The sequence below is a fragment of the Furipterus horrens genome, unplaced genomic scaffold (assembly GCF_987537825.1).
Source record: "Furipterus horrens unplaced genomic scaffold, mFurHor1.1.pri manual_scaffold_3, whole genome shotgun sequence".
Classification (NCBI taxonomy): Eukaryota; Metazoa; Chordata; class Mammalia; order Chiroptera; family Furipteridae; genus Furipterus; species Furipterus horrens.
This window is the reverse complement of record NW_028327173.1, coordinates 176,486,245-176,509,803: the sequence shown is the minus strand read 5'-3', so window position 1 is coordinate 176,509,803 and position 23,559 is coordinate 176,486,245. Positions and strand designations below refer to the sequence as shown.

The window sequence follows — 23,559 nt, the reverse complement described above, 5'->3', positions numbered from 1 at the left end:
TAAAGGAAGCCAATAAACAAAGGAACTCTTGCCCCCATCCCTGTCCAGCTCCAGGAACTGGTTTTGCCCACTGTGCCACTCCACCAGTGACTCAGAGCTCAGAGCACAAACAGCCCTAACCCGGACATACAGATCAAATACCTGTTGCCATTCCTCAGCATAACAAGGATGGAAAAGGCTATACAATTCAGCCCAACGTTTGGATGTAGTCAAATGAAATATTTAAAAAGCTGGTCTTAACAATTCAAATTTGGGTTTTTAAAAAACTCTCTTGGGAAAGTCTAAAAAGTTGTCAATAATATTATGTTGGCATACTTTCCTTGATAAGTAAAAATGCTGCCAGAAAGAATATATTTCCTTGCCCAGATCTTACAGGTTCAGGAAGTCCAAATAAGATAGGTACTGCTCTGTCTTGTGAACTGGGAGAAGTTAAGAATTTGTTTACAAGTAAGGAAATTTCAAGACAAAATAATAAAATGTTTATGTAATCATGTTCTATGAATCTCTAACTGGAAAATGGTGATAAATGTTACATATGCCAAAGAGACTTCTTAACTTACGTATATGTAAACGAATCATTTCTCCCTAAACAGATTAATGTTCTAACAACAGTGACTTTGATTCTGAAGCTTCAGAATGACAGGAACACAGATGTGTACATGTAAGGTCCCCGAAAGTCAATTTGCCAGGTATCTTTATCCTGATCTCAAAATTCTATCTAAAACATACACAATGTTAATAAACTTTTAATTCAAATGCATAAAGGGGAAACTATTAGTATATCTTGCATAATTTAGATCTGCTTGCTTCCTGAAACAACATTAAATTTCTTTTGTAAATCTCCCACATACATTTGCATGCACAGACTATCTCAAACCAACCAACAGCAGACATCTATTTTCTCTTGTTTTTTTACAAACCTTAGTTTCTTGTCCTAATGAAATGTGCTTGGAATAAACTAAACCACTGGGTTCACCGAAATGTATCAACTTAAGTAGACGCATATTACCTGAATGTATGCATTTCAGGTTTAGAAACCTAAAACTTGTTTTAAAAATGCAACATAAAATGTAAATTAGAGATATTATGAAATCAGATAATCATACAATTCATCCTTCTACAGTTGTAGAATCTTCTCTCTGCTAGACTCATTTAAAAGCTGGGTGTGTAACTCAGTAGCTCTGATTCAGACCACTCTTAATTTTTTTTGTCTTTTTTTTAAAAGCTCTTCTCTTAGATACTTTCAAGTATATAATCACCATGCCATAGAGGAAATACCCAGAACTTACTGATCTTACATCTGGAAGTTTGTAATATTTGACCAACATTTCCCTATTTTTCACGTACCTCCCACCCCCATTCCAGCTCCTGGTAACCACCATTTTAGTCTGTTTCCATGATTTTGATTTTTAAAAGATTCCACACATAAGTGATATTATACAGTATTTGTTTTTCTCTGTCTGACTTATTTCACTTAAAAAGCTTTTATGCAATTAAAGAAGTAAAAAATACTTATGCAAAATATTTCACAAATATAGGTAAGTAAAAAGGAGAAAATAAAGACGACTCCAAATTCAGACACAAACCTACCCGAACCTCTATTCCAATGAAGCTTAGGAGTAAAATATTAATTTCCAAACTGCCTGGTCACCAGCCAAAACCCAGAGTTCTCACAACACAGTCTCTGACTGAAGTTCATCACCTCCATGGAAGAGGGTAATGCCTTTTTAAGCTGTTATGAGCTCAAAGCTAAAACCATGTTCTAGGAGAATGTCACACAACTGCTCCTGTCTACAGAGATTATTCTCTTCAAGAAAGGCCATCCTGATTTCATCCCAATGTATCAAGTTAATGTCTTGATACATTAACTGAAATTGATGTAAAACATGACATTTTATTCCAATTGGAACACACTGCAAAGATCAATTATTTCAAGGCATGATATTTATCTGACTGGTCATACAGGATTTGTTTATCAATTCACTTCCACTTTAACCTGCAGAGTGCTAGTATAATTTTAAACTGTAGGTCACAAATGTCATGGTGCTTTTGCCAGGAAAAAATTGAGCCACTTTCCTACTGAAAACTCACTATCCACTTTGAAAAGTTGGATCCTGTCCTTTCTTTTCTTTACTGGATCAACTCTACACTATTTTAAGAGCACTCATGTAGATAAGCCAAGATGTTTCTGAATTTCATCTGATATTCATATAGTGCTAACATTCTTACGGTAGCTATAGGGAGAATTTTAATCCCTGCTACTGAGAGTCACAAGCACAGCATCATTCAGCACTTTATATTTTATTATATGTGAGAAAAGTCTGGGTTTGCCTGGTTGTCAGTTGAAGTCAGCACAGGTAAGATAGTACAGGGGCACCTGAAAGAGCCTCCCTCACATTGCCCAGACCCATCCTTCCCATGTCCCTGCACCTGTAACATCATCTGGCTTTCCTTATGACCAGGATGAAATATAGCTGCTGCTATTCAGGCCCAATCTCTCCACTGATGCCCGAGACCCCGATGTTCTCCATTTCCTAAGGATTTCCCTCCTGACATCTGCTCCTGCCTCTGCTGCCTATCCTGAACCATCAGTTTCTCTCTTGAGACTGGATCATGCCATCAGCTATCAAACAACCTGGAGCTTCTCAAACTGTGCCTCTGTGGAATAAAGAACTAGTTTTGTTGTTTTTTAAATTTCAACCTGCCACTGATACCTTTAAAAAATGCAATAAAAATGAGTATTAGAAAAATAATCACTTGTTTCAATGTGTCAGAAATTCCAAAGTGCTGTAACAGTTTACACTTTCTCCCTCACCCCGCTCTGCACTAACGGACGTTGTGCCGCTCTGCCGAGTACAGCTTCACAGCACTATTTTAGACTAGTCTCTCATCTTTAAAACACTTGCTTTCACCTGCAAGCAACCCTCAAGCTACTGCTGCACTGCTCTGACCCACTTAACAGTAATATTTCTTGAAAAACCTGTCACTAGTTACTGCCTCCATTCCCTTACCTCCTTAGCATCTCTCCGCCATCCCCTCCAACTAAGCTGCTCTCCCCACGACTCTACTGAAACCACCGTTGCTGAGGTCACTAGGGCTTGTAATCAGCCAGCATATCCTGGCACATTTGTACCTGGTATTCAAAGAACAAAACCCTTCCAGACTAGTTGGTAAATAGGGCTCTTCCCTTCTCTTCCTAGGAAATCTCATTAAACTCATTTATTAGCCACAAAACCCTGATCTCTCTCCTGACCTTCAGACTAGCACACCCAAGCTCCACTTGGGTGTCTAATAAGCATCTCAACTTGTTCCAAATAGAACCTGGATCCCCTTAAACCCCTAGGTTCCCAATGTCAGTGACTGATGTCCCATTTGCTCAGGCTAAAAATCAATACCCAAGGATTATTCCTGATTCTTTCATCCACACCCACATTTAACTGTGTAAATCCTGTCAAGTTTACCTCCAAAACACACCTTTCCCCACCTTAGTTCCCGTTACCCTCAGCTCTTACTTGGATCGCATTACCTTAGCCTCCAAACTGTCTCCCAGGCTCCCACTGGCCTCTGACCTTCTCTATAGACAGTAGCTGGAGACAACTTTTAGAAACATAAATCAGATTACAGTACTCCCTCACTTATCACGGGTATTATGTTCTAGACACCCTGCGATAGGTGAAAATGTGCAAAGTAGGAACGTTACATTTATTTTAGTATTTATATATATTTTAAGGCTTTATAAACCCTTCCCACACACTTATAAAACCGTTCCCAGTCCCTTATTAACCTTTTCCACACTTTCATAAACACTACTTATGTTCTTAAACATATTCTACACACTTAAACCTATGTAACTTTAACAACATACGAACACAGTACCACAAAATCCTGTGATATAGCAAAAAATCCGCGATAAATAATTAAATATATTTTTAAAAATCCTGTGACACAGTGAGGCCGCGATAAGTGAACCGTGATATAGAGAGGAACTACTGTATACCTCTCTCTTGCTTAAAATTCTCCAACAGCGTCTTCTAAACTCCTAGAATAAAATCTAAGTTCTTTACCTAGAGTAAAAAAAGGCCTACCTCTCTGGCCTCTGTTCCCCCTTCCAAGATCATCTCATTTCATCTCCCTCTGCCCTCACTCTGGGCCCGCCTGGGGGCCTTGGCACTGTGCCTGGAATGCTTGCTTGTTTGTGGTCTGCTTGTCTCCTCTGGGAGGCAGGCTCCCTCCCTGAGAGGGCAGCCTTAGCTGTCTATGGACAGGAACTAGATGAGTATCTGACACATAGTAGGTACTCGAGAAATGAAACTGATTAGTTATGACAGTGAGCTTGAACGCTGTGAAACACACACACACACACATCTTTTAAGAAATTACTATTGAAAAAAATGTTGATAGTAGTTTTTTTTTTTTTTAGAATTTAGTGTGGTTTAGTGGTTCATTTGTTAAAATCTGTTCAGCAGTTTCTTATGTATGCACACTGTAAACACTGTGCTCTACAACAAGTTCAAGCAAGTAATGTCAAGTTTGTTAAGAAATAGTAGAATAGATTATGAATTAAGGATTTACACTTTTAAACATTTTTCTCAACTATATTGATGCTAATGTTACCATCTAAAACTACTATAAGCCAACTAAATGAAAAACCAAACAAACAAAAACTAAAAATCTGAGTCACTGCAGCACCCAGGCCAAAACCTATGAAACTAAGAAATCAGAGAGGAAAGACGTCTCACACTGGCCTTGAGACCCGCCACCTTGCTCGCCCTCGCGATTGGAATGTGTTGCGCATTATACCACAGGGCTCTGAAAGACATTTCACCATTTCCTTTGATTGCCTTCATCAACTATTTTCTTCTTCACATTTTACTTAGTACTCTTTTCTTTTTCCTCTCTTTATTTTATCCCTGTTCAATAAGTATAAAGTTTCAGTCACACCAGATAAATAAGTTCTAGAGATCTGCTGAACAACATTGTGTCTGCACTTAAAAATACTGTATTGTGCACTTAAAAATTTGTGAAAAGCGTAGACCTCATAGTTAAGTGTTCTTACCACAATAAAAATAAGTCAGTAACAGAAGCTGAAAAAAATCCAGCTAAGTCTTTCATTCTTTCTGCATTTGCAGAGATGGGAAGGAAAAAAGTAAAGAATTTAAGAAAAATGTGATTGCACAGTAGTGAAGAATACACAATTTATGTCACAACATGTCACTTAAGGAATAGTAATGAAATTACATGTACTATCATAGTCGTCATCGGCAGCCGTCCGTCTCGAGAGACGATGGTGTAGCTTCTTAAGAGTCTATCTGCACCGCCGAGAATGGTTGTGCAGTCCGACTCGGGAATGACACGGTATCTGTCTCCTCCCGTGTTGAATCGACATCTTGCGATGACGCTGGAGTGTCCTCTCCAGTGAAGCTGAAGCTACAGAGCCTGGGCAGGGTGATATGGAGGGTCTGCTGTTGCCCATGCAGCAGACCCACCCCTCTCTTCGCAGCTGAAGGGTCCAAGGGAAAGACGGAATCAATACAGCTTGGTTTCAGGTGACTTGTTGATTTTAAGTGGTAAAAAATGTGCCACCAACAAATGTAAACCTTTAAAGAAATTATTTTAAAGTATACAGGGGTGGGCAAAAGTAGGTTTACAGTTGTGAGTAAATGAAAGTTTATTCTTCTATAATTATTTATTAATTGTTGTATTACAAGTATAAATCTACTTTTGCCCACCCCTGTATATTTAATGTACACATTTAATAAAAAAATACATTTACTATTTTAAAGCTTTTCTTAATTCACTCTTTTAGTATTGAGGATCTTCTCTCTGTAAAACAGTATAAAAAATCTTACAAAGGAAAGTTGCATAATTTTGTAAAGCATTTAAAAAAGGAATTATTATGAAGTCCAGTAAAAATATCAACAGGGAAGTATATATATATACTTATTTAGGAAGAGAGTTTATTCTGTAGAATGAGAAGAAAAAACATTTGGAATATTATAAAATGAAACATCATGAAGAGTAAAACCACTTAATAATTTGTCTAAATACGATATATCTTACTTTTGAGTTCAAACTGGCACTTACATAACTATATCTATACCTATCACTATGATGATGGTTCTATCTATAATTTATTTTAAATAGCTAACACATTCACAAAGTTCAAAAAATCAAAAAGTATGAAACATCTCCCTGTACCACCTGCCTAGTCCTCTTCCCCATGAAGACAATTGCTTTACTTAATGCATATAAGCATTATTTAAACATTCAATTATACTAATTTAATATTTAGTAATTAACACATTATTTAAAATTTAATATATTTAATAACATTAATTATTAACATTCAACAGTTAGTAATCTTAATTAAATATGATACTATCAATGGCTCAATATATTTAATAGTATTAATATTTGATTTATTAAATATGTTTGGAACTCTTTCTGTGTCTGCACATAGAGCTTTTTCTTATTGTTTTATAGCCCTGGAGGCCCCAACTGTATGGCTGTCCCCAAATTCATGAAACTGGTCCCCTACTGAAGAATGTTTAGGTTCTTTGTAAACTTTTATTATTCAACTATGTTTCAAGCAATAACTTGATAAAAATACCATTTTGCAGGTATGTAAGGGTAGCTTTAGGAGGAAAAGAGTTGAGTCTAAGAGCTTAACTATCTTTTATTTTTCATAGGTTATTTCCAAATCACTGCCCCATAGAGGCTGTACCAATCTATAGCATGTAGGAAAGTGTCTCCCCACATCTCTGACAAAACTTTTTGGATTTCTGCCAGTCTGGTAAGTTAAAAAACAAAACAAAACAAGGTATCTGTGTGATCTGAATTCACATTTCTATTTTCATAAGCTAAGCATATTTTCTTATTTGTAAGAGCTATTTATATTCCTTTCTAATGTTAGCTTCTATGATAGTTTTTTGACATTTGTCTCAACATCATTTAGTAATCTAACTCTCCTTACAGAAATGCAAAGCCTCGTGGTTTCCAACTTTTGTCTGATTTTTAAATTTTATTAGCCTTAATTTTAATTTGCTGTTGTTTTAAAGTACCAAATCTTGGATATAGTTAATTCTCTTTTTAAATTAATGATGATGTTTTTCCTTTATTACTCCCTTCCTCCTGTTTTCTTTTGATTTATTTCTGGACTTTCTATTATTTACCACTAAAACGATTCCTCAATCTGTCCTTTGCTTTCTGTCATCTTTTAAACATAACTTTCTGAGATAAATGTTTAGTTCCTTGACTGACTCTTCCTTCTTTCCTTCCTTCCCTCTATCCTTCCCCTCCCTCCTTCCCTTCCTTCCAAATAAAAGCACTTAATTTTTACATTTCTTTTGAGTATGCTGTCAGTCATATCTCATGACTTGCTATATAATGTTCCCAGTTATTTTTTAAAAGGTCTATAATTGTATTTTGATGTCATCTTTGATTCAAGTGTTATTTAGGAAGCATTTTAAACATGTTGGCTTTTAAAAGTAGCTGGCTATAAAAATTTTTATTCTTGTTATTCAAGTCTATTTTCATTGCATTGTGATCTGAGAATGTAATCTCTATTTTTTTTTTTTTTTTGCAGTCTTAGAATTAAGTTTTCTTAGTCTTTCAAAAACCAAACAGAAATAATTTTTATATTATCTTCACCTCTTTCCCCTTGGGCAGCACCAAAAAGCTAATGCGCTAGAAGTTCTAATTACATATCAAATATAGACATGAAGGGATAATGTTCTAAAATTTCCATTAAAAATAGTATTACCTGAAACATATCCATATCTTTATCGTGCGTGTACTCGACCACCACAGTCTGATTTCTTGACAGAGTATATGATATACTGTGTTGACCTTTGCAGCTGATCGCCTAATAATGAAATAAAAATATATAAAAAGTTATTAAACTTTTGCTTCAACAACTGAACCACAGTTCTGTTTGTAGTTAAGAGATATTATTCTTCCAGCGAAACCCAACCCAAGCCAGCACTGCCTAACACTCAGAGCCACCCCTGCGCTGTGCCCTGAACTACAGGGCAGCCAATGGTCACAATTCTGGTCTTACCAAATAGTCTGTCTTAATCGGAATAATATTCCACTTATTTAAATTCAAAGCTAATTTACTAGTCTGCAAGACTTGCTTTAATCATATTCCCAGAAAAAATATACTTCTACGTTACCTCAACTGAGTGATAGAATTTTTAAACTAACATGACTCATTTAAAATTTTAAAACTTATTTCACACAAGTAAGCCAGTAACATTGTTAGAGTATTTTACCTATGTAATAGAGATTATAATCCTAGTAAAAGAATCACTGAAAAAATTGCAAATATTCTGTAAGAATTTCTATATAATTATGAACTTTTCCAGCTATAATCATCCTTACAATGTAGACCCCCCCACCCCGCCATGGGATTTATTTATAAACATTTTTGCATTTATTCTCACATGTTTAAACTTCAATCATCTTTAAAGTACTCTTGATCCGATGCACTACCCCTATTGAGACATTTTTTCCACTGCTCAAAACAGTTTTTGAACTCATTGATTTTGACGCCTTTTAGTAAGAGACTTCAGCCATTTTTTGTTTCACCTCCTCTATATAAGTGAAATGTTTCCCTTTGAGGAATTTTTTCTTCCAGGGAAACAAGAAAAGTTGCTCAGAGTGAGATCAGATGACTAGGGAGGGTGGGGCACAGAGGTCATGTTGTTTTTTGATCAAAAACCGCTGAACACTCAGCATAGTGTGGGCAGGTGCGCTCGTAAATCAGCCATCATGAAATGGGCAAACATGTTGAAAGAATCTTCAAAAAAAATGTACTGATGCCAAATGCAGCCTCTCTCAACAGCGCCAGCTGGTACACTGACACAGATGGGTTCCTAGAATACTCACCTACCAGGCGAAGCCTGTACTACAAGGGGCCTGTCCTCATATAGTCTATCCTACACCTTATTTAAATATTCTATAAGCAGTTGTTTAATCCAGATATTTATTGAATTGATAAATAAGGTAGCTAAGTTAGATTTAACCCTTTTGCCTTTAGACTAAAGTTAATAGTCTTTTTAAAAAAACATCTAGAAACCAACAGTACAATATTGTTCTTATTTTCTCCATGATATCTTTGAACACATCGTAAGTTGTAGTCACATACTTTTAAAAGTTTTAAATTAACAACAAAGTTTACTTAAACTGTACTCCAAATTATTTCATTTACATTGTATCTGTTCTACTTTAACATCTTCATTTCTACTCTTTTTACATTAAGTATAATTAAACTTTAATAAGCCTACCTATTAAACACTTATTGAAGATCAGACTATATGAAAAGCAAGAAAGCATTTGGAAGAAGATGGACATACATAGAATGTTAATGAAAATGTCTGAACATTTATATTTGGCTGATATAATTGCATAGAGTAATAAATAGTGCAACATTCCAAATAAAGTTTAAAGTTAGCATCTCATGGGTATTTAATCATCTGCCCTGAGAAAATGCACAATTGAACTGATGTTTTGTTTGCATGCCTCATTAAGATTTTTAAAACAAGTACTAAATAATATTTTATATATTTAAGTGGCCAGGAATCTAAAAAATACTTCTTATACTACTCAACTTCAGCAATGAATATAACCTTTAATTTTTGTTGGTATGGGTGAGACAAATTCATTGGCACTGATAAAATGACATTTTTTGAAGCCAAATTAATACATAAGTATTTCCAATTTAAGATGAGTGGATGTTTGTCTTTATAGTTAAGTGAAAAAATAAACCATGTTCTGGAAAATGATATTATTAAACTCAAACTTACAAAACTAAACCAGAGAGTAATTATTTATCCAATAATTTATTTTAGGGTTTCTTTGAAAGTATTTATTGCATTTACAAGTATTCAGTTTGCAAACCCATCAACTCAAAAACAACTTTCTTGGCATGCGTATTACATAAAATAAGAATGTCTGTAGTTTGCCAATTATCTGCAAAATAAGGAGTAACGAATGTCAAAACACAACTCCTATTAAACAGTCATATATTTTTGTATGATGGCACTTTCTTAAGCTCAGTGCTTGTCAAACTTCTACCAAAGTTGCCTTAGCTAGACCCCTGGTGACATCTGGGACAGCAGCCCTGAAGGGAAGTTTCTCACATGCAAAACATCTTACCTTAAAATTATTATAAACTTTGTATTCTGCTCCATAGCATGCTTGTAGTTTTAACACTTAAACAGGTTTTCCAAATGTGCTGGGACATCGGTGACCCAGGAAGACCTGCTGTGCTCACGCCATGACTTTGAACAGCCCTGGACATGCTCCTGCCACTCTGTGTCACTCTGGCAGGCACCAGGAATAGCCCTTTTATGGGCGCTAAGTTGTCACTGGACCCAATTCTTCTGAGGTGTTTTATTCTAAAATTATTCTTCTGACTCTACCTATTATAAGCCTATGAAACATATTTTAAAAAGTCTGTTTATAGGGAAAGTGGCGCCATACCTCGGAACTGCCCACAGCAAAGAGAAACAAAGACGCAGGCGGACCCCTGCCTAGCCAACCCCAAGCAGGCAAGAAGTGCAGGGACTCGAGGCTTTGAACCTGACCCAGCACAATACAATTATTAAGCCCATTAAAGAAAATTTACAATTTCAAACTTCTGCCAGTTTTTGCTGTTATTGTTGTTTTTAATGTGGCTAAACCTGAATCACCAGGGTTAGAAGAGGTAGATGCTTACAGATTAGAAAAACACTTTTTCTAAGAATTTTGATTAAGGAAATCCCAGCAAGGGCTACAGTCCAAAAGCCTCTAGGTTTGGGGAAGACTGGGAAGTGGGAGAAGAGTCTGCAGGTGAGGCCCCAGCCAGCAGGCCACGCAGGGAGCTCCTGCTGAGCCGGGGGAGGAAGGCTGCCCGGCCCACACAGGCTGCCCCCACAGGCAGGAGAGCTTGGTGATGAGCAGGCGCTGGAAGCTTGCGATCTAAGCTGAGGTTGAGATGTGGAGCAAAACTGGCAGTCAAAACCAGGACACCCCAGGGCGTCACTGGAAAAGGTGCCAAATAATCATGTTTGCATACTAAAGTCTAAAGTGGGACCAGATTTACGTGGTTAGGGAAAGCTAAGAGGAGAGTTCGAGCGTGACATCAGTTTTTGCTTTCTGGTGAAAGTATGTAAGGCATTAAGCTTTTTTGTTTTGGTGACAAGCATCAATTTTTCAACATTACTTTTTAACATTTACTATAGGACTTTCAGAAATACAGCTTTTAGGAAATTAGAGATTCACTGACTGGGGTCAAACATTTCAGGTATACGGAAATAAAAATTTCCTCAAGGCCCAAGTTGCTTTGGAATCTATTTCTGAACTGTCAGAGAATGGGTGAGGCCTTCTCTTAGTACTCACTATCATTTAGTTCAAACACAATTACTACAACATAATGGGATTTTGCTATACTAACTCAAATTTGGAAATGAAACACTTGAAAATTATAAGGAGAATCAGCCCAAACAGCTTGCTTGGTAGACAACAGCGATTTTCCACATTCCCTTTTCTATTGTGGTGAGAAGGCAGGGCTGCTGACTCCCTGTATCCACACTGTTAGTGCCTCTAAGGCAGACCTGGTCTTGTCTGTTCTTCCATCCCCAGCACTAGGGCATGTGGGCATTCAATGTACGCCAAATGAATGCATAAGCTGCTCCAGACACAAGTTAGATTTCGTGTGTCTCTCCTCAGGTCTTCCCCTCCTCCTCCCATTTTTCACCAGCAAAGGTACCATTCATTAGTGACTCTCTCAGCCCCAATTTATTACATGTGAATTTTATCTGGTTAAAAATATCACAATTGGACAATTACATATAAGACCATTACAATTACAGAGCCACAGAATAAAGGATTCCAACTTTACGCAGCTTAGAAATTGAAGCACTACTACACAATCCCAAGTGCACAAGCCAGGCCCTTGTTGAGCCAAGACACTATCTTGCTGAAGATCTTACTTTTCTGAGTCTTGCCCTGCTTGTGCCACCGGTTTAGCTCAGCGCTGCCACCCTCTGCTGCTCAGGGGAATAGCTAGAAGTGGTTGTCCTGGCTCAACTTTAAGGGTCCGAGAGCTCCCCGAGCCTCCAGGTTCTAAAACAAACATGGTCGTAATGTTTACAGAATTGTCTTCCTCTTGTGAACTTGTATGTACACACACACACGCACTTATAAAAATGTATAATGTGGAATAATACCAGAAAGGCAATCCTGCAAGATGCTTACTGGGATGGATACATGTCTTCATGGCAGCCAAAGAGCTTTCATTCATATTTTTAAAGTGTAAAGGAAATAATCAAATCTTTAATTTGTTAAGAAGCAGAGGTGTTAGCTCTCAATCACAAAGTAAAAGGGAAAAAAACCACTGAGAAACAGGTTTTTAGACAATACTAATTTATCACAGTTATGATTTAGCCCATTTAATTCAAGCTCTATAAGGCTGCCAAGTGAGCCTTCAGCCACTGTGAAGGGAGAGAAAATGGAATTCATCACTGTGGCAGCCGCTGTTGGTTACCTACCTAATGCCTTTCTTCCTGTTAGCAGAGCGGGAGTCCCGTGAAAGGCCTAGGACATGCCAGGAATGGCTCTCCCAGTCTCTGAAGCTAGCACAGGGAAATGGGACCCAGTCCCAACCAGTGTGGAGCTCTTGGGGATGGGAGACATCAAGAGAGATTCTTTCCTTCCTCTGTTAATAAAAAATGAATGTGGTGCTTGGAGCTGAGATGGTCATCTTGCAACATGAGAGGAAGGTCAAAGACTCTCAGAGAAGCGGACTTGGCCCTGACATCTTTGAGTTGAACCAAATCTGAAACTACCTGCCCCAGACTTCTAAGAGAAAAGTGAGAGGTTTAAGTTGTCTTTGGTTGGGCATTTTGTTACTTGCAGTTGAAAGTATCAGACATTTTTCCCTCCTCCTGGGTCTCCTATTGCTGTCAACAGAACAACTGTATTCCCGATCACTCCATTTTAAAAGCTTCTTATCACCTTGGAGCCCTCTCTCACCACGGCTGTCCAGATGCAATTAGCATTATTACCATTGTACTTAATCTAATGGAGAGTCAAAGCCAGGCTCACTAATTTTACCTCATTAAGTCAAAAATCAAATACTAAGTAGAAGAAATCACATGCAACATTTCACTTTTTCTCCTCAAATACAAAGTAGTTGTTAGGCAACCAATAATTACAAAACTGATGTACTCCCCAGAGGAATTTTACAGTCAGCTACTTAGTAGCCCCCAACTTGCTGCTTTGGAAATTAGGTGGTACATAACTCATCTTCCCTTCAGTCTGGGCTGCCCTAGATAACTCGTTGCCCAACAGAATGCAGCATAAGTGACATGTGAGACTTTGAGGCTAGGTCAGAAGGAGCCTTACAACTTCCCCTCAGCACCCTTCAACACTTGGACTTGCTCTTGGAGTCTTGAGCCATCATATAAGAAACCCAACCCAGGAGGAGAGTCCCTGGAGGCAGAAGTGACATGTGAGTGAAGGAGCCACTTGGGAATGAATCCTTCAGTTTCAGCTGCCCCAGCATCTACCATGTGTACCCTTCCCAAATCCCTGACCTTCACAAAACTGTGAACAAAAATCAAATGGTTTTTGCTAAACCAGTAAGTTTTGCAGTAGTTAGCTATACAACAAAACAATTGAACCAATCAGTTTTCAAGGTCTTTTGGGTCCGGGGCATTTTTTCTGATTTGTCAATATTTATGATAAGTTATATAAGACATGATAGTGATTTGTGTGTTCACCTTGTCCATGTCCAAGGCACGGGACAGGTACAGGTGCTTTTACACAGAGCAGGAAGTTTCATGTGCTCCTGAATGAATGTTAAGAGGTTAGAGCATATAAATATTTTTACTGAGATTATTTTCAGTTGTTGGGTGACTGAGATGTGAAAAAAATTTTATGTTAGAATTTATAGTATAAAATTAATATTTATAGATTAATATTTAAAGGGAACCTGGACAGCATTCAAAACATTTTCAGAGGAGGCAAAAGCAACCAAACATGTCATGTGGACAATTTTTAGTCTTTGCACATTTGGAGCAGGAATAGAAGGCATACTAAGAAGACAAGAGAAGAAAATAACTAGTTAAATTAGGAGGTATGAAGCCAAACTTTGACAAACCTCGTGTATTATGTATAATAATGGGGCATTTCTTACTAAACTAGACTCAGCCTCATTTAAGGGAATGCAACATGTGTGTGTGAATCTGAGTTCCAAATGAAATGAAATTCTTTTTCTTCAAATCCCCATCTAATTTTTCTATTACCATGTCTTAGAAGCAAATGACTCAAGGGTTTAACAATCCCTCTTGTCTATATGTCCAAGATGCTGACTACTCAAGAACTGTGGTCACTGCTCCTGGGTTACACAGTGTCTGACTAAATCAAATGAACGTATTTTTGGAAATAGCAGCAGCCTGCATACCTTCTCGCCTCCATGAGCAGATATAATAAGCGTTGTTTCTGCCTCTCAAAAGAGAGGGCCGGACACCTGGTGTGGTTTATGTGTCGAAGGAAACTTTCCCAGATGCATCTCAAGTTTTCACAGAGCTGCTCTGAAGAGCTCTGTGTCGTGTGTCTCTGATGCTATTCACCGCACCCCTTCCTTTGGTTTCCAACAAACACCTCAGAAGGAAGCCAGAGATGTTCTGATAGCCCACCTGCAGACCTAGGAAATGTCCTGTACACTCTAGTCAGGGAGCCAGTGACCTCTTTGTCTTTGGGGTTCTACCAAGAAACATGATATGAGCCTTTGAAAGGATGTCTACCACTCACAATCTTAAATAAGGCAGGGTAGAGTAAATACAGGGTTCCCAGCCAATTATTCTGCATGTGTTAGGCAGGTTGATTTTCAGCCATTTAAACTGTTATTTCTAATTTATAAGTTAATATTTTAGCCCATTATATAATTGAAATAAATAACCAAAGAACTATTGCTGCAGAAAGGACCTGATAAAATGGAAAAACAACTGCACTGGCCTCTCACAGATGTTCTGGTTACTAAACACAAGCATTCTAAGACAGGGTGCATTGCTACAGAAAACATGTTAATTGGTACGGGAAAACATCATAATGGGATCTGTTTGGGGGCAGGACTGAATGAGGCCAGTGAATCAAACCTTTCCCGTTCAAAAACAACTTCTGATGTTGCTGTTTATGGCAGAAATGTGCACAGTTACGAGCAAATGAATGAGTTTGCTGTGAACTGTGCAGCAGCCTGGAAATCACTGCCGAATGATTTTACTAAGCAGCTCTGTGTACTCTGTGTTCTGGGCAGTGAGGATGGGGGAAGACACTGGAGGTATCAGCACATATGGTGATGGGACAGCCGTCCCTGAGGTCACTGGCAGTGCAGCGCTTTCCCACCATCTCCACTGATAACCCAGCACACGGCTAAACATTGGGCAAAGGAATACATTCATGCCAAACGGTCGTCAACTTGTCCTGCTGAGCTCCAAGTCTACATGTACTTTAGGAAGAAAGAATGAGACCATGTGTGGACATTACAGAGATCAACCTGGTTAGTGGATTTGGATGCTGAGAAAACAAAACATTAGACCCCAGGTTTGAATCCTGGTCCAGTCACTCACCAACTGTGACCAAATCACATAACCCCTCTGAGTTTTTAGCTATTACCTTGACCTTCCATCAACAGAGAGAGTCTATATCTGCAGCACTGATTTCTCTGTATTCGAAGTAGAGAGAACAAGGCATAACATGGGTTCATCCCTCCTCAAGTACAAACCTGTACAGAGAGCACTGCTTCACCACCCAAAGGGTGTAGCATCAGTTCCTCAGTCTGCAACATACGCTTTGGAGATTATTACTATTTTGTTCAGCTTTAAATATATGTTAGATATTGACTATATTAATTAGAGATGCTCCTGGTAGACAAACATGTTTTACCAGAACTAATGACTTTTACGTCAGGCTGACAAGTATAATTAGGCAATAAATCCTCAATCAGTCTGGTTCAAACTGCTACAGGAAAGATGAGGTCTATGCCATCCTTGTCAATTTATGTATAAAATATGTATGAGTGCTATTTCTAAACCAAGGAAGTGGCCAAAGGAATTCATAATTTATTTTTGTATGAATATATTCTTTAAAATATTGTACCTTTTTAATAGCCCATATTTCAAATGAGTGCCCAAATCATAACTAGGATTAGAAAGTCACAAAATGCTAACTTGGATTGCATCAAGTTTATATAGACTATTTTGCTGTAACTTCAACACCTTTTGGGCCAACCTAATGTGCATTCTCCTCTTTCAGCTACCTTGTCTCAACTCTTTGGAAGTAGGGGTGAAGCGCAGTTTTCCCACACAGGGACACACGTCTATATACATAAACATGTTACATTACCAATCACATTGTGTGCACTAGTCTCCAAAAATGGCAGCCTATTTGTAATGGTGACTTTTAAAATGCACACCTTAGTGCAAACCCTGGAAACATCTCCTCACAAAGACATTGTGACTTGGAGTAGCAGCTGCCACAGAGCAGGAAAGGATAAGGAAGGGGCACAGTCCGAAAGTTCAAGGCACAGCTCTGGAAGTTCACCCATCTTTGTGCACAGAGCAGACATTAGAACTGCTGGCCACCCAAGCGTCTACCCTTGTAACAAGGACCACCCATCTGAAAAAGGGTGGGACCACACTTGTCTGGTAAGATGTAGAGAAATTGACCTCCAACAAATTCATTCTTTAAACAGCCATGCATTTTCTTTTCAACATTTTGTGGTTCTAGACGTGAGCAAGAAGACATGTGGGAAGAAATGAAAAGGCGATCTAATTACAAAATGATCATTATTTCAGTAAAAATTAAAACAATGGTGAGATTTCTCTTTGTTGTACACCTTAAGAAAGAGAGGGAGAGAAACCTAACTGCTGTCTCACATTAAACACAGGAGTTGGTAAACCTGATGGGGAGATATCTAATTGGTCAATGGACAGTGCTTTAAAGGGTGTATGTGGATCTGTCTGCTGCAACATGTAACATCTAATCTGAACAAATATTTGCATATGTATGAGCTACTTGCTGGAGGAAATAAAGCTAACTGAAACAACAAACCCTAATAAATAAGAATTATAAATAAAAATAGAGCATTTTTCAAAATGACTAAGTTGAAAAAGTAAAATTTATTGTTCAATAATTCATTTACATACTTCTTTTTTAATACTGTATTTGCTGGATAAACAAGGTATACCTGTTTCTAAAAAATACTGGGTAAAAAATACATAGGCATCCACCATAAACTGTGTGTCACAGTGAATCAGTAGTAATGAAAGCCCTAATTTGTGGCCATGAGCAGGAAAACTTCCAGATGCTATAAACTGACTCTGACATAAATTGATTTTATACTAAGATACACAAAGACGTGCCATATAATTATTTTAATACATAGGCCAGTTTATCAGCTGTCAAAATGATCCCTTGAGTACTGAAGAATAAAAAAGACTGAAATTTACCCTTGCTCAAAATAAAACAAAATGCAAAACCCTATTGATTATAGTGATAGAAGCAAAAGCCCTCATTTTACTTGAACTTTTATTTTTAAAGGTTGGCCCACATTCAAAATATGTCCATCTGCTGAAGAATCTCATTTTCTTTATGGAATAAAAGCAGTTCATTAAGGCCACATCAGAGTAATATAGAAACATGAAAATATTTACTTTCTAAAGACAACATTTACCTTAGCAGTTGGTATTTTCAAGATGTTGAGCCTGTTGGAATCATGCAAGTTCCAATCCTAATACAAAAAAGTTTAAGTAAGACAGTAGCTGTCTTTCCTTGGAAGTACAGGGAACATATATGTAACTAACTTGTATGGTCTGCCCCCACACACGTCATTCGTACATGTTTTTTGCAGAAACTTGGATAATATTTGGATGTTACTCATCAAGCCTCATTCAACTGAACTTCTTAAAAGGGCCCTTTTATCTGTGTGTCCACGGGTGATACTGTTCATCTATCTCTTAATCTGTAACCTTGAAGGGTTATTGGGAAAACTGAGAGGCTGTTTGTAAAGGACCCAGAGTACATGCCCAACACACAATAATTACTATTACATTCGGCTTTTTATTACTAAACATTCATAATCTCTATTGGAAAAGTTAATACTTAATTTTCTAAGGTCCCCCAAGTTCTTGATTGATTTCTAAGGCAAAGAGTATTTTAAATTAGGTAATATGTGCACAAAGTACCAAATGTTACAAGCGAATAGTGTGTTCCTTCCAATTCCAGACCTAAACCAGACAGCACTGCCATTACTAGTTTCATGTGGATCCTTTCAGGGGAAATCTATGTCTACACCAGCACAGACTACATGTAAGAAATGACAGCACACTGTATGCGACATGCTGTTCCTGCTTCTTTCACTGAACAGTGCAGCTTGTAGAATGGTCTACCTCCCTAGGTATTAGTGCTGTCTCATTCTTTTTGATGATGCATAGACAGAGCCTTATTTATCCAATAGACCTCTCTTTATTTAATGAAAAGGTTATTTTTTTTTTTATTTTACAAGCAATGCTACGAATAGCATCCATGTATTCATTTTGCATATGGAGGCTATATCTATGGGATAAAATTGCTGGATCGAATGGTACACTTAATATTGAAAGTTATTGTCCAACTACTTTTCATAGAAGTTATACCAACTTAAATTCTCATCAGATGCATACAAGAGTGAGGTTCCCCCACACTCATAGGGGGTTCTTAAGTGTTATGGTCTATGTTGCCTGGTATGTGAAAATGACATCACTGTGTTTTTTTCCAAAGAGAGCTCTTTTATTTTTCCTCACCCAAGGATATGTTTCTTGATTTGAGCGAGAGGTCGATGTGTGAGAGAAACATTGGTTGCCTCCCATATGGGTCCTGACCAGGGATCAAACCCACAACCTAGGTGTGTGCCCTGACAGGGAATCGAACCCACAACCCTTTGGTGTACGGGACAACGCTCCAGCCAACTTAGCCACCCAGTCAGGTCCATCATTGTGCTTTTAATTAGCAATTCCACTATCATGACTGAAGCTGAACATGTTTTAAAATGCTTAAAAATCATGTTTCTTTAATATCAACTGTTTCTATACTTTGTCATGACTCTTTTGAGTTATTGATATTTTTCCTTACTGATTTGTGGGTACTCCTACACATTAAAGAAATTGCCCCCATTATCTGTTGTAAATTCCCCCACTCATTAAGATTTTCATTTTAATTAAGGTGGGTTTTTTTGCCATGTAGATTTTTTATAAGTTTATATAATGAAATGTCAGTATTTTTAATGGTTTCCAGATTTTACCTCATAATTAGTCAGCCTCTCCTTACTCCTAGATAAAGCTAAGAATTTTCCATTCCTGTTTAAAGTACATTTATGATTTTACTTTTTATGTTTAAAATATTATTTGAACATTTGTATGAAGAGCTGTGAGTAAAGAACAGCTTCTATTTTCAGTGTATAAAGGTCATATTACACGCACACAATGCAAAATTTGTTTCTCTTTTTTCTTGTATTTCCTGTACATTTTTTCAAGGAAAGTGATGCTGTTATATGATACATAACAATCACAACTCTTAGAATTTCATTGGGTTGCATCCATTTTTATTATATAAAACTCTTTCTTGACTTGCTTAATAGCTTTTTACCCTGAATTAAATTTTATTTAATATTAAGATCGCAACTTCTGCTTTTTTTGTTTGCTTGCATTTCATTGGTATGCTCTATAATTTTACCCTCAATTTAAATGACTTTTTAGATGTGTCATATATGTCCTGTAATTTCATTTTTATGTGATCCAACTTTTTCAATATGTAAGTTTAGAACATTTACATTTATTTATAGGTATAAGATATATGCTATACCTCTAGCTTATATTGCTATTATTTTTATTAAAAACAGCTTTACCAATTGAGATAAGCTGCACCTATTTAAAATGTACAATATGATAAGTTTTGACATGTTCATATATCTATGAAATCCATCATGATAAAAATTATGTGCATATCTATAACCCACAGAAGTTTCCTAACTGTGCCCCTCTGAATTCATCCCTCCCTTCCAACCACTTCCTTATGGCCAGGAAGCCAATGATTTGTTTTCTCTCACCATAGACTAGATTGCATTTTCTAGCATTTTATAGAAATAAAATCTTACACTATGTGCTTTTTTTTTGGTTTGGCTTCTTTCACTTAACATCATTATTTTGAGATTTATCCATGTTGTTGCATATATCAATAGTTATTACTTTTACTGCTAAGTAGTATTTCCTTGTAAGGGTAAACCACAATCTATTCATTCATTTGCTGGTGGATGATCATCAGATTAATTCTTGTTTTTGGCAACTTCAAATAAGGTTGTTATAAACATTTATATACAACTGTTTGTATGACATATGCTTTCCTTTCTCTTAAGTAAATACTTAGGAGTGAAATAGCTGAACATATGGTAGGTACTTTTTAAGAAACTGCCAAATTATTTTCCACATTGGTTGTGCCATTTGTCATTCCCACCACCAATGAATGTGAGTTTCACTTGCTCCACATCCTGTCAACCCTTGGTATTGTCATCTTTTAATTTTAGCCATCCTATGAGTATGGAATGATATCTTACTTTGGTTTTAACTTGTATTTCCCTAATGACTAATGACACTAAGAAAATTTTCATGTGCTAATTTGGCATCTATATATCTTCTTTGGTAGAGTGCTCAAATCTTTTGCCTGTATTTAAACATTAGGCTATTTTCTTATTATTGAGTTTTGGGAATTCTTTATATACTCTGAAAACAAATCTTTTTATCAGAGATATGATTTGAAAATATTTTTCTCCCAGTCTATATCTTATCTTTCCATTCTCTGAGCAATCTTTTTCAAAGAGTAAATGCTCTTAATTTTTATGTCTAATTTATCAACTTGTCCTTTATGAATCATGCTTTTGGTTTTATATTTAAGAAATTTTTGTTTGATCCAAATCACAAAAATATTTCTATGTTTCCTTTTAGAAATTTTAAGTGATCCATTTTGAGCTAATATTTTATACATGGTGAAAGGTATGAATCAAAGTTGATATTTCTGCACACAGATATCCAAATAGTCCAGCACCATCTGTTTAAAAGGCTATTCATTTTCAACTGAATCACCTTTGCACTTCTGATAAAAATCAGTGGTCTATACATGTGTGGGTCTATTTCTGGATTCTATTCTATCAACCTATTTATATATCTTTTCATCAATACCACACTGTCTTGATTATTGTAGCTTTAAAAAATTCTTGAAGTCAGTTAGTGTAAACATTCCAATTGTTTTTTTTCCAAAACTATTTTGGCATTTTTAGGTTTTTGCATTTTCAAGAAAATATCAATTTTTAAAAGGCCTGCTAGGATTTTCATTTGGAGTGTGTTGACTTTACAAATCAATTTGGTAAGAACTGACACCAATATTGAGTTTTCTAATCCACACAAATATCATGTCTCTTCATATATTTAGAGATAATGTTCTATCTTTCAGCAATGTTTTATAGTTTTTAGTGTACAAGTCTTGCACATCTTTTGTTAGAGTCAACCCTAAGTACAGTCAATTATTATTTGCTATAATTACATTTTATAAAGTTATTGCAAACACTGACTTAGTGAATACCGAAGATTTTCAAACAGGGAGCTGCAAGAATTTTTAAAACATGCAATACCTGACTTTTTAGTCAGGGGCACTGACCTGTTTCCCCTTAGATTGTCAAATAAAAAATGACAACAATCAACACAACAATAAATGTCGAGTGTGAATGAATCAAAATTATATGCTGTTTTCTTTGTCAGACCTGCAAAAATATACTTTCTGGCATGCTGTAGAATTTTAGTAATTAGCTTATGTGTGCCATGAGATGAAAAAGGTGAAACTCGCTGATAAAGGGGAAATACGGGGTTAGGTTCCTGTGAGCCTCTGGTCACAACATTTTCCTCAACTGATTAATATGTAACCTTGTTTCATGAGTGTTTCTGTTTTAAAGACACCTTGTTTATATACATTTCTTACAAATAGATGTTTATGGTATGAGAGTTGAAACAAAAAGGCCAAGTGCTGCCTTATTCAACCTCAGCTGGCAACTCAAATTCTTCACTGTGCTGCTCATGCCCACAACTGACTGGGAAAGTGTCAGAGTATTGATTTGAGGGTTACAAATATATTTTAGTGAGTAGGCAAATTTACAAATATGGGCTATGCAAATACTAAGGATCATTACATGTTTGATGCTACTTACTGTAAATGGTTTTTTAAAAAATGCAGTTTCTGAGCTTCTGTAGTGCCTTTTAAAAAATCTTTCACGTTATTGTCCATGCGGTCTTTGCCTTATGTTCTGTATTTTATATCATTACTCAGAAGAGTTTTATTCCTATTTTTGTGGTTACTCTTATATATACAACTACATAAACACTGTTGCACTCACTAAGAAGAGCAATGATAAATGAGAATGTTTTCATTTCCTCTCTACCATCCTCCCCCACACACTTTTAATTGATTTTATAATGTTTCTTGCTGTTTGCTTTTTTTAACTATTGAATATTCTTATATTTTTGTTTTAAATGATAATTTTTGGCTTCCAGCTATAAAGTCTGAGGCTACTGGATGCATACACTACCTCTCACCTTTCCTCTGTTCCTATCTCACCTTTAATTTTATTATTTGTTTTATTATTTATTATTTCCACATTGTCAGACTTCATAACACTTACACTCTTTTCTGTGGGACTCCCTCTCTCCTGTTTTAGTTCCACAGAGCACACTGATTTTAATGATGAGATGCTAGTCTCTGTGCCAGTGATTCTCCAGTCACATCCTATTTGGCTGAAATTTGTCTTCTGGTAATTTTTTCAGTAAGGACTCATAAAAATTCTATATCCTGAGTTCTTACATGTTCACCAATATTTATCTGTTGGCTCTATGTTTAAGAGAAATTTGGGGTAACTAAAGAAAGTTTGGGTCACTATATTATTAAATCCTTGGGCAAAAGAATCAAAGCATCTAGTATTGTGCAATAACCTTCTGAACAATCCTCAGATGAAATAAGTCCCTAATGAAAATGAATAAAAGTTATTATGCACAAAAATGCTTTTTCCTGCGCATATTCTACTTAAAATGTTTATATTCTGACCATATCTGATGAGAATCCAAATGCATTCAAAGAAATAGGGATATCATATAACACAAGAATCCAGTGGTAACAACAGCAGCACTAGGACATAATGTGACAGTGGAAAGAATGTCAGATCCAGAGCAGAACACTTAGTTTGAGGATCAGTCCAACACCATCTAACCAAGTCCTGAGGCATATTACTAAAACCTTACACATCTGGTAAAAGAGGAAAGCAGTGGAAAAGATTTTAAATGTCATCTTCCATTGTAAGAATATATTTTGCCCTGACCGGCACCACTCGGTTGAGCATTGTCCTGCAAGGCGAAAGGTTGCTGGTTCAACTCTTAGTCTGAGCACATGCCTGGGTTGCAGGCCAGGTCCCCAGCTGGGGGCATGCAAGACACCACCAATGAA

General features: G+C 36.7%; 1 protein-coding gene across 1 annotated transcript in view; it reads right to left on the bottom strand.

Annotated features, from left to right (window-relative positions):
- Positions 1–23,559, bottom strand: part of PELI2 (pellino E3 ubiquitin protein ligase family member 2) — a 159,499-nt gene that overhangs the window by 9,813 nt on the left and 126,127 nt on the right. The window contains exon 3 of the mRNA XM_090272055.1: positions 7,763–7,864. Within this exon, the coding sequence (XP_090128181.1) occupies positions 7,763–7,864 (102 nt within the window). The remainder of the gene's footprint in view (positions 1–7,762; positions 7,865–23,559) is intronic.